This window comes from Epinephelus lanceolatus, chromosome 1, assembly GCF_041903045.1.
Source record: "Epinephelus lanceolatus isolate andai-2023 chromosome 1, ASM4190304v1, whole genome shotgun sequence".
Classification (NCBI taxonomy): domain Eukaryota; kingdom Metazoa; phylum Chordata; class Actinopteri; order Perciformes; family Serranidae; genus Epinephelus; species Epinephelus lanceolatus.
This window is the reverse complement of record NC_135734.1, coordinates 30,507,807-30,520,654: the sequence shown is the minus strand read 5'-3', so window position 1 is coordinate 30,520,654 and position 12,848 is coordinate 30,507,807. Positions and strand designations below refer to the sequence as shown.

Sequence of the window (12,848 nt, the reverse complement as noted above, 5' to 3'; positions counted from 1 at the left end):
CGAGCTAGCTAACATTACAGCTCAACCGAGGAGGACGCCATTAATGTTTACATCTTGCGCTATTATGAGCACAAGCCTCTTGTACATGAGTAGATGCACACTTCCTTCTGAGTGGTGATACAGTTGGCAGGTGTAGTTCAGACAACAGAAAGGAGTTCCTACAAGAAACTGCTCACAACAAAATGCACCTGCACTTGTTCGGTGGGTTCGGTAGTCATCCGATCACTCAAAGCGCTTTTTTACACTTCTAGTCACATTCACACACACATTCATACACTGGTGGCCGAGGCTGCCATATAGGATGACACACTCACACACCAATGGAACAGCCATTGGGAGCAATTTGGGGTTTTGTATCTTGCTCAAGGATACTTCAACATGCAGGCTGGAGGAGCCAGGGATTGAACTGCTGATCTTCCAACTGGTGGACGATTCGCTCTACCAAATCCGCCCCAAGGTCTGTGGATTATCTTGAGTAATCAGGTCATGATTTCTGAAAAGAGACATTGATGTTGAGTCTTTCAAGTGTATTTTTTGATATCTCCAACACTCTGCAACTCACACCAAAACAATCCAGGTTGATAAATAGCACTATAGGTAAGAAGAAAAATATGTATTCTTGAATTTGGGGTGAACTGTCTCTAAGCTTTTCACCACTGCTTTTCTTCTAATGCTTCCTTTTTCCATATATCTCTTTTAAGTACACAAAATAAGCAATTAACAAAAAAAATACTCCTCAGTATCTGTTGCCGAGGCCATAAATTGCTGTATTTTAGTGTGCAAAACAACTCCCAGTCATCACTAGCTCCCCTCCCCAAACCTTTTAGTAGTAGAGAATATGTGGAAATAATAAACACTACAGTGACCTTTTGTTCTGCAAAGACTGCTCTGATAGTCAATCACCTCTCAGAGCTAGCCTGCTCTCTTACACACACACAGACACACACACACAGACACACACGGCCTGGTAATTACAGCATGTATCCAGCTATTCTAAATTGTTTTAAGTGGTACCCATACATGTTTGTCTCTCAGGATGATACACCACATACGGCCGCGTTATTGCACTCAGCAGGGCTGTGTGTTTCAGGGTGTTGTGAATCCACAGTAACATGGTGATGTTTCCCTCCTTTCCGGTGCGATGACTGATACAGGAATGAATGTGTCTGCTGCCTGCATGACGGACTGAATGCCAGTGTAATTAAAGGTTGGCTAAGGGTGGGCAGTGATGAGCTGTCTGCACACCAATGATAGTTGCCTCCTATTTATGCTTGAATACCCAGTCCGACTCCCACGGAGTGTTTGTCTCCTCTTCCCATCATGTCCCATACATGTCATATGCATCCCTCAGCTGAGTGCTGCCAGGAAGGGAAGTTGTCTCAGATGTTTGGATAGCCTTTTTGACTTCCTGCCACACCCGTGGGTGTTTCTGCAGTCACACACTCTTAGCATATTCTCATTAATAACTGGGTGTTTTCCCTTGTGATGCTGTCAGGGCTGTATATTCCCTTGTTGCCTGTAATAAAGTCTCATTAATTTTTAAAAAGATTACAAGAGCACTTTTTAGTCAAACTGAAATGATAATGAAAATGCATATTTTTGCTACAGCGATATAGATCTGCTTTGTAAATGAGATATCTTGTTTTCTCCTCCGAGGAAAATAACACAATAACCAAAAGGGAGACATTTACATTTAATATTTTTAGTCGTACTAAGGTTCCCCTATCTTGGCATTCACCAGTGGGTGTGTCACCGGGAATCCATCTCTGCAGCTGAAGAACTTATTTGCATAAAGTCAATCAAAATGTGTTTTGTTTTTTATCGTATTTGCATCACGTAGTGTTGTCGCTGTCCTCACAGCAGCATAACTGTGACGCTGATGGATCGCTGGCTCACAAGCTAAGAGAAGCCTGACTGTGACTCTTGTTGCACAGAAACATTTGTATCTGCCTACTTGCTTTATGTCAGCAATTTTGGTATATAATAATCTGTTAATGACCACATCACACCTCCACACGGATACATAGCATGCGCGTGGTATCTTTATTAAACTGAATTAGCGATGACTCACCTTCATGCATGAATCATACATCAATAATAACCTGATTTACACATGATGCATTGCAAAAATGGCATATTGGCAACATTTCAGAAACCCCCAAAATTTAACTAATCATGGTTTCAGGGGAGCTCTTACTTTTGCTTCAATCAAGTGTCCCTGTAAGCTTGCACTCACAATACCAGGACCTCCACTACGCAGAATTCAGCCATTATTACTTTTATTAAATACACCTGTGCTCCTCCTATTATGACAAATCATCTGTTGTAGAAAGGTCTGTGAAACTAGGTTTTTATTTTTGGTGGAGTTATCCATCAGATAACATGGACAAGATAATACAAATATAGAAATACAAAGTGAGCTTCCTTATTTCCAAGGTAGTCCATTTTGATAGATATTCCCATCCGACAGAAGGAGACACATCAATTTAAAACACATTTATTTCACGGGTCGCTCATCCCGAGAGAGTGGCTCACAATATCAGACCAACAGCTCAACTGTCAGTCAACACGCGTAACAGCTTGCACCTCGAGAGGCCTCACTTATGGCACATTTCAGGACATATCAGCAAAAATATGTTTTTCTTTCCTTCAAAAATGTAAAATTGAAAAAAAATAAAATAAAATAAAAAATATATATCAATTTGGCATGACTTTTGGGTGCAAACGTGGTTTGTTTTCTCATTTCAGTTGACTTTAATAGCCATTACTATGTAACATGAACATGTTAGACAACAGGCGGCAGGGTGTTGCAGTGGTTAGCGCTGTCGCCTTACAGCAAGAGGGTTACAGGCTTGACCCCACCAATTGGCAGCGTGGGTTGTCTGCGGGTTCTCTAGCTTCCTCCCACAGTTCAAAGACATGCAGGTTAGGCGACTTTCAATTACCCGAACATGTAGGTATGAATGTTAGCGTGAATGGTTGTCTGTCACTTCTGTGATAGTCTGGTGATCTCTCCAGTATGTACCCTGCCTCTCGCCTAATGTCAGCTGGGATTGGCTCCAGCTCCCTGTGACCCTGAGAAGGATACACAGTTAGAGATAATGGATGGATACCAGACAACAGGCCCAATGAAAATTTGCCATCTTCCGGACGGATAATTTCATAGAGAGATAAAGATGAGATTTTAAATAACTGTAAAAGATGTCTGCGATTGATACTGGCTGGTCACAGTCATTAGCCTGTTGTGTGTCCTCCTGCATGTTCTGCCTGGTTTTGTCAGTAAGGTTGCAGACAGACATGCACAGCTTGGCCTAATCATTGCCATGACCTTTAACCTCTCACAGCAGAGGGTCAACCAGCCACAAAAGACGAGGCAGATATACTGCCCTGTCCTTTAGTTACATATTTCTCTAGAGCACATTCATGTGCTTTACAGCACTGACACAGACACAATGACTGTTTTCCCCTTGAAATACAATGGACCATAGCTAATCAAACCCCTCTTGGAAAAAAGAGGTCGTTTAAACCAGTGAAAAGTTCAGATGACTGAAGTATGGTGAAGTAGCAGAGTGAAGCTTGTTCGTTATTTAAGCACATATGATTATTATGAACATTATTCATTCTTCTCATTTGACAGGCTGCTCATTTAAGAGCGATGACATTTTTAAACAATGGCTCTTCAAACCAGGCTGTATGTTACAGCTGTGAATTTATGTATTGACGTCTTTTTTTCTAGGTGAACAAAGCGGCAGCACCTTCAACTAAGTGCAGGAATAGATTGTCTGTGAGTCTGTCAGACTGCCAGCAGCTTCGCCTCTTTCTCTCATTATTGTCGGTGCTAAGTAAAGCAGCCTTCGAGCCGCCGAGCATGAGCCTGCCCGCTGTCCAATCTCCATATTAAAGACAGAGGAAAAGGTCAGCTTAACAACACCTAAACAGTTATCGACAGGTCAGGAGGACGGAGGAGGGGAGAAGGGAGGGGAAGGTCAGCGATCTAGATAAATACCATACGGTCATGAAATTGAAACTGTCAAAATATGCAGATGAGGAGGGAAGCTGAGATCATTGTTGAGGAAGAGTGGTTGTGCAGATGGTACAGCTCATAAGGCACCTGAGGGTAGAAAGCAATTGCTGTACTAATGGTTATACTAGGAAACACGTTTCATTTAAACACTGCATTTGCACGTATACAGGAGGCGCCTTTGTCTGGCATGAAATCCAACATTTATAGTGTTAGAGGGATTTATGAGATCAGCAGAATTACTTTCAGTTTGACGATTTCAGATCAATAGCAGCATCTAAAGCCCTCCTCAAGAGGAAATCATTTCCACTGTAATGCTATGGTATGTGCTCTACAAAAGCTTTTTTATGCCACCGCAAGGATCTTGCTGCCTCCAATATACAGTGTAATTTTTGTAGCATTTCATGCTTTACATGTGGAGGTGAAACATTTAGAAAAAGAAGAAGGTGAAGGGAAAAGCAGTGGTCAGAGAGACCTTGGTGATTTTAAATTAGATTGCTTCCTCACTCAGTTTCTCCTCTCGAACTCTTCCAAGAAATTATCAAGTGAGAGGAAAGAAAATGTCGGGCTCTCGGGCATCCTTGATCAGTGTCACTAGCTGAATATATGGAGCACAAAAAAAGGTCAGTGAGGTATAGTGGAATCACATAAATATATGGAGAGAAGAGACGAAGAAATGGAAACGTGGGAAAGATTAAAGGAATTGATCTAAAATAAGGCGAAAAGGAATAAAAAGTCAGCCAAGCATTGCAAAATAATGAAACATACATGCGTCATTACTAATACAGTGTGTGCTTCATTATTGCTTTGAAATGGCGATGACAACTGCGGTGATTTGTAGCACAGATTCGTATTTGCAATGTGTCTGAGAGCTCAGGAGTGCGTGCCGAATTGACATCATGTCAGAATGAATCATCTGATTTAACAGGCCTGCTAAAGCTACACGGTTGCGCACACACACACACACACACACACACACACACACACACACACACACACACACCCAGTGTTAGTATCAGCTCAACATATTATAACAGCCTGGATGTGTGAATATGAATAAGAAGTTTGGATGAGAGAACAGGCATTTGGCTCATGTGATATCTTGAATTTACATTAATTGTTAATTTCCTTCCCCCCCTGCAGATCCATCAGTGCATCACAGACAGAAGACAGTGGTGACAGACATGTGCTACCCGACAGAGATATCCAGCCTGATGGACTTTGGCACCCCGGACTGCTCACTAGGCAAAGGTACGGTGTTGCTCGAAAAATACAAGGTGTTGCCTTGGTGACAGCAGGAAGTGTGCAGGGAGATTCATCCTGGCAGTTAAAAGACACAGAGCTGTCAGCTTGACTGGGAGGTTAACACTGGAGCAAAGGCCTGCGCGGGCTAAGAGTGTGAGAACAATCAGATAACAGCTCTTGGTACCTGGCCACGAGGGCCTTCACCACACGCTTTGATTTATCGCAGCTAAATAACATGTTTTGTCACCTGATGCGTAGCGCAGAGGCACAAGACTGTGTGAGACATGATTGACTTCTTGCCAGGGAAAAGCGTTTTACTTTGCAAATTGCTTTAATCTGAATGGGGCTTTATTGAAGTTTATCGCTCCAGAGTTGTATTGTAATGTGCAATTATTGCATCGCAGCAAGGCCACTTATTTTCTCCAATCACTGTCATCAGCTTGACAAATAAAATGTTTTATAGAGAAGCCTGTGTGGCTCGGGATAATAGTCTCTCTCAGCCTCTTGTGCGCGGTAATCAAACTGACCAGCCTGTAATAACATGCACCACAAAAGATATTGATCATAAAGTCTACTGATTGAATCTGTATTGTTGTCCATCTTTTTCTCGTCATAAAGACTACTATTATTCCCCATTGTTCTCACACTGATGCCAACCCGGGAGTCTGCAGTGTAATTCCCGTAATAATTGTAATTCCACTCTTTTCAGCCCATCTAGCTCCTTAAAGCTAGCACAGCCCGCTCGGCGGCTATTAGACGAGCCTCATGTCATTTCCATCAACAATTGGCAGCGACAGGTGACCTCACTCGTTCCCCTTCTTCCCACCGTGCCCATCACTGCTTTCAGCCTCCCTCCTCCTCTATTTTTTCACCTCTTCTTCTTTCTCAAGGCTAGCTAATATCTTAATGCCGCTCCGTCCCGGCTCTCTATCAACACTCCCCAGCACTGATAATGCAGACTGACAGGTCAACCGCGTGCAGCTGAGAGAAGCGAGAGCAATACAGTGGAGGGTAAAAAAAAAAAAAAGGCCTTTAAGGATTTCTTCTGGCTTTAATGTGAGCAAAGTAAATGAATGACATAGTGATACAGGGAGTTAAGCCAAAGAATAAGGACACTGAGGAGTGGAAAATTTCAGACTGAAGAAGTGTCAGGATAAAAGCAACACCATGAATACGATTCAGTGTAGCTGAGAGGCAGGCTACAGCATGACCTTGGAATTATGAATTGTTACATTTGGTCAAGATTTTCTTATTCATGTAAATGCTGCAGCTCTTCAGACAAGTTAAAAGCAGCTGGAGTCAGACAGGTTCAAATTTTAATCCAAGTGGGTATAATCAGTGCATGCATAAGTTCTAATAATGGGAGATATTAATGCAACACTGCAGCTATTGCCAACGCTGAAAAACATGCACTTGGAATGTACCTTCTAATGAGGCATTAAGTGTCTCTTCTATAGGAGGGTTATCGCTTCAATCTTTTGTCTCAGCTCTGATCAGTCAGAGAGAAATGAGCCTGGCAGTAATCCTTGAGGTGTCAGCGCGTGATTGACAGATCCATTGCCTCTTGTGACAAGTATCTGGTTAGACACATCTGATCTGTGGAGGTAGCCGAAACACTGAGTGTCAGCCTCTGACAGGCGGGACAAATGGCACGCTTGCTCTGAACCGTTGTCACGTCTCGAAGTGCAAAAGGTTAAATTCGTCTTTCTTTTGCACACAAACTCATACACATTATGCCCACGCTCGTGCTTTAGTATGCCAGTTATGGCACTCAAGTGCTCATAAACCAAAAATTCCATTATAAGTTTATATCCAGCTGGGCTCTGCAGGCAGAATTAATTCAGCTGCAGCCCTATCTGTTTTCCTCATACCACCTGTACCTGCCTGAGGGTTTCAGGCCTAAAGAGCCCTGTCAGGCAAACCGGACCAGCCTTAACCTTATTTACTCCGTCCGTATACATCTGAGTTCCCATCTCACATGTCACAGACTGTCCTTACTCAGACAGGCGGAGGAGACGTCCCTGGAGGGTTAAAGATAACATGGGAGAGCTCTTATTAATAATCCAATCTAAGTGTGCAGAGCTAAAGCAGTTTGGTTAGAAGCATGAACTTCCTATCACTTCAGCGCTGTCATGATCCATTTTTCCAGGCGTTTCTATCGAAGTTGACACTTGCAGCATTTTTATTCAGAGTTTACATCCCTGCCTCCTTTGGCCAAAACACACATTCACATTCGGGAAGTGAGTAATGTAAACTCATGTAGGCTACAAAGGCAGTGTGGGCTCAGAGGGAGTACTTTCATACAGACGGGCTGATTGTTCTCTGTTCCTTCGTGTAATTGCACACGCTGTCCTCTGCTAGCTCTCGGCCATCAGGTGGAGTGAGAGCTCCACTGACTCACCTTGTTCATTACCTGAGGCCTGAGGTGCAGCTTGTATTCCCCTCCCCCCTCCTCCTCCTCCTCCTCCTCCTCCTCCTCCTCCTCTACCACCTCCTCCTCATTGGTACATTTGGGAGGGAGAGATGAAAAGCAGGAGTGGGCGTGGGGTGAAAGTTGTCCTTGCTGCCACAGGGCGTGTCACTGAACAGGTACATAGAAAGTGGGAGAGAGAAAGAGAGGCACACACAGAGGAAAGACAAGGAGCAGGAAATGTAGCTGAGTGTCTCAGGGGACGACTTCCTAGTAACCTGTCTGGGTGGAGCCTCAGCAGGCTGGGCTGGGAGCGGCCGGCAGTGGTGGTGCATTGTGTGTGCTGGTTTGAATGGTGTGCACACTGGTCTGTACGTATACGTGTGTGTGTGTGTGTGTGTTTCCTTTTTTTTTTTTTTTCACCTGCTATGAGAGCTCACACCACAGGTGACAGTGGAGCCGTGTGGAGCCTGTGCCGAGGAGGACATGAGGTCCGAGAAGGAGGAGGGGAAGGCCGGTGAGTGACAGATAGGAGAGGAGATAAAGGGGGAGGAAAGGTGTTGTTTTGGAGGAGAAGTGTAGGCCATAAAAGCAGCTTGTATGAGCAGGCTCAAGTTCACGTGTTTGTACGGTGTGTGTGAAACTGCCTGCACTGATTGTATGAGAGGAATTTGAGTGTCATGAGAAATATGTGTCATACAAAGTCCTTCTGCTCAAGTACTGCACTCAAGTATAATTTAAAGGTACTCATGCCTTACATTTTATGCTACATGACATGCCACACATGCCACAGTGCAGAGGGAAATCTTTAGACTAGAAAACATATGATCACTTATGAACTATAATACAGTGTTATAGAATAATCTACCAGTCTAACAGTATGTAACAGTGTGCCACTAACAATTACATTTATTATTGATTAATCTACCTTAGGGGTTTAGGAAAACATCAACACACTTGATGATGATTACATAATGTTTTGTCATACTGTATCAGACCCCCAAACACTGTAGCAATTACAAAAACTGTATTTTGCATTTTGCATTTTTTGTTTACCAAAAGAATCCTACAAGCACTTTTTTATAGGCTACTGATGTAGGCAAATGTCACTGCCTTTGTTCAGATTGCACAAGCAGTGATGCTGGATGTTTCAGGCATTGTGATATATTTTTGCTTATTTATTAGTTTATCCGTCAAATCCAATGTGAAAAACATTGTAACAGGTTACAGATGTGTTGCATACAGGTTTTCCTGCCACTACTAAATAGGGATATTCTTATACATGTGCTATGATTATATAAAAAAATTAACAAAGTGTACAATCATGTTACACAAATACAAATGCAGATACCAATGATCTGATTGCATAAAAAGTGAACATCATCTTTTTATGCATGTGGTTGTGTGTTCTTATTCTATGACAGTTTTGCTAAAATTTGATTTTAAGAAACTGCAACATATCTCCTTGCTTACTGTATCACAATATATCGCAATGTATCGTAACACATATTATATCTCAATATTCTTGCCAAAACACAGCCCTAATCCACCTGTTATTTTCTTGATTTATAAAATAAATTTTTGGTTTATAACATGTCAGCAAATAAGGAAAAATGCCCCACTTCCCAGAGCTTATATTAATTTAAATACATTTTATTTAATTTAAATTATTTATTTAACCATTATTTAACCAGGAATTCCCATTGAGATTGAAAATCTCTTTTACAAGAGAGACCTGGCCTAAGTAGCAGCCTATCAAAACACATTTAAAATGCAACAAATACAACATATAAAACAAACATTCCACAATAAAACAACAACTGTTCAAACAAACCGGCCTCTCAAGAAAAACAAGCGCATGTCTCTGTCACCACATTCGTTATGATGCAATTAAATTCATTGATGGATATTAGTGTTTATAATTTTAGATCTTTTATGGAAAACATATGGAGATTGCTGCATGACCAAGGTGCAGAGTAGGAAAATGCAGTTTTGCCTAGAAAACCCAAAAAGGGCTCTAAACTGTCTTTTTTCTGAGACAAACAGCCGCAAAATATATTTAATGTACTCTCGTAGAAGAGTGAGAAAACAAGAAATGATTCACATTTGGGAAGCTGGAACCAGCCATTTCGCTCGAAAAGTCACAAAATATTGATTTCTGGTATGAAAATAGCTGCTAATTAGGTTTCTGGCAGTCAGCTAATCAGTTAATTAACAAATCATTTTGGCTCTAATGTTAACTAGTCAAAATTAGCTCAATCACAACAGGCTGCAGGAGTAAACGCTGCTTACAGCATGTGATGCATTTTTAATAATAACATTATTAATCGAACAATATGTCCTAATTTATGTATCATATAACAATATGACATCCAGAAAATGTTCCATTCTACGTAATAATAGTATTTTTATATTTTATATTTTAAATATATGTTTCTGAAAATGCTATCAAACTGTGGTTCTGTATTTTGGGGAAAAAACACCAAACTTTTATGCATTATTTTTTACAAAATGTTATCATTGCTTATGTAAATATAATCTGAGCTCTCCCTCCACCACAGTGCATATGTTTACAGCAATAAACACTGTGGGTTATTTTACGTGATTTATTTTTGCACCTCGACTCTTTGGCATTCAACCTTTAAGTGCTGATTTATTTAAATCTATTCCATAACCGAGACTTATTTATTGTTTTCCTTATGATAAGAGCTAAATGCTGACCTAGATATGAGATGTTCATATGGATAATATGGTAATCTGTTAATCTTCTATAATCATTGCACATGAACGGAGTGGTATTTGGTGAGGTGCTGCGCAGTATTACAGACTTCAGTAGCCCAGCAGACATACTAAAGCTCGTATAATCTGAGAGAAAATAGCACTGAGGGACAATAATATCTGCATTGGCTCTTATGTTTGAGTGAATGTAGGAACCAGATATTATCCAGGATGTGAAGATACACTATGGTTGATTCAGGCTGTTCAGAGAAGCTGGCCTATTTGAGGTCTATTGAATCTCATGGGGAGTCTTCTGTTACAGTTAGTCATCTTTATTTTTTGCCTGGATGTCACACAGGTTTGTGTGTGTGTGTGTGTGTGTGTGTGTGTGTGTCTACACGTTCATATGCACTCGTGTGTCGTGGTGGTTTATGAATGAATAGAGATGAGTTTGGTTCCACTGGGGTTTGCGTGACTCCTACTGCGGCTGATGTACTCTGCACCCTGAGGTCACCACTCCAAACTGCAGAAGATAATGAGTTTGACCGATTGCTCTGCAGCAGACAGATGGTACCATCACTATAAGCTTCACTCTCACAGCTTCGTTGTGAAGTCCTTCACCACAACTATAAGAGACAACATGTGGCACATCTCCATATAGAGCATCATTTTGTTGTTTTGTCTTTTAGTATAATTTCTCTTCAGTCTCTGTGTGAGCTGCAGCTACCCCAAGCTAATCAAGGACCATTATTACTTTCCTCATCTGCACAAGTGTTATACTGAATATTAATGAGAACAGAACAGGTATTTGTTGCCATGTTTTGCACGATTCAGATTCCTCAGCAAAGCTTTTAAAGTTTTATACATCAGATTCAGTGGCAGCTCCAGTGCCTCGTGCCGCTTGTGGAATTATTCTGCCATGCCCCGGGACATGAGGGAGGTCGTGTATTAAATCATGCAGATTTCCAGTTCTCCGCAGACCAGATCCTGCTGTTTTTGACAGATGCTGAGTCCCCATCACAGATTCAACAGGGACGATAGGGCCTGAGGCACTTTGGTCTCAGTGGTTTATATGAGATGGTTGACATCATGGTCCCCACCCCCTTACCGGTTACTCTGGTCATCCAGTGAGACATAGATACTCAAACCTAAGATGCTCTATTGTAACCGTATGGAATGGTTTACACTTACTGTATCATGAGTGGGCGTGGTCATCTCTTCCCCACATCCCCCGCCTCCACCCACTTCGTTTTTAAGTGTTGTAAACGGCTTGTGAATGGATGAAAGCAGATTCAAAACAATACAACACTAGATACAGCACACAGTGCAATATTTGCTCCTTATTTTGCCACTTGTTTAATCTGCAAGCTGAATATCTAAAAGAGAAAGAGATCCAGTGCCAGACCTAGCACATTTGGCACCCTATACAAGCTTCCTGGCACCCTCCACTCCCCCAATTTTTATCTTCCTCTTCTCCTTATAATGAATATCAACACAAATAAACAACTTAGTCAACAAACAATAATAATAAATAACAGAAGATAAGAGAATACAGCATGTGCAAATACAACCCACTCCACCATTTCTGTAATGCTGAGGGGTTTTTTTTCTTTAATGGAGGCGGGGTGGGGTGGAGGGGAAATTTTGGCACCCTCTCTCCGGTTGGCACCCTAGGCAACTGCATATGTCCCCTATAGGAGGATCCGCTACGGAAAAGATTGCATCAGTTGTTGCCAGATCTTGTGCGAGTGTGTTTCTGTGACAGAGACAGGGCTCAGGCAAAGTTAATTTTCAGCTGATTTGTTCGTCTGGAAAATGGCATTTTAGTGTCAGAATGTTTGGAGGATATGTGGCTTGTGAAAACTGGGTGCATTATTTACTTCAGTGACTCTGGGAGGAAAGACTCAGTTATAATATGTGGTCACGTTCACCACTCCTATTGGAATGAATGGACTCAGGACTGCTGCAGGTCTCCTAAAGGAGCAGGGCTGTGGTGAAACCCAGATGCAGATACAGGGAGTGACTCTAAAGTGAGCCTTTCTCTTTCTGGACCCTCTCCGTTACAGGTGTTTGCCCTTATGGATCAACACACTTAAAGCGCTTGCTTCCACTAAGGCTATGAGGGCTCAGGACTGGCCTGCTGTAAAATCACCAAGAGTTTGAGGGCTCTTCTGTCGAATTTTCGAGCCAGTTATTCACACTCATGGTAACTTCCAAATATGTTGATTTGGTCAAACAGTGCTATTGTGCTAATTGAAGGAGAAGTCCGGTATTTTGCACTTTGAGCCCCATTTCTGGGTTGTTTATGTTGAAATAGAGTGGTTAAGACTAAAATAGTGACGGCTGCTCATTTTTGGAAAATTTGGCTTTCCCCTGCCTGGCTTTACACTGCTGCCTATGGCCATGTGTAAATCTGTCCTAAAATCACCCTAAATGTTAGTTTTCAAAGCCATG

The 12,848-nt window shown here is 41.9% G+C and overlaps 1 protein-coding gene across 5 annotated transcripts in view; it reads left to right on the top strand.

The window, feature by feature from the left end:
* kaznb (kazrin, periplakin interacting protein b) overlaps positions 1-12,848 on the top strand; it is a 167,046-nt gene that overhangs the window by 120,745 nt on the left and 33,453 nt on the right. For 4 of the 5 annotated variants that reach the window (XR_013491800.1, XM_033627010.2, XM_033627015.2 and 1 more), the window contains exon 5: positions 5,165-5,272. Coding sequence is in view for 4 of the 5 variants with exons in the window: in XM_033627010.2 (XP_033482901.1) it covers positions 5,165-5,272 (108 nt within the window). In the remaining variant the exon portion in view is untranslated. Of the gene's footprint in view, positions 1-5,164; positions 5,273-7,885; positions 8,194-12,848 lie in introns of those variants that run through there. The other variant, XM_033627014.2, reaches the window with a different exon arrangement.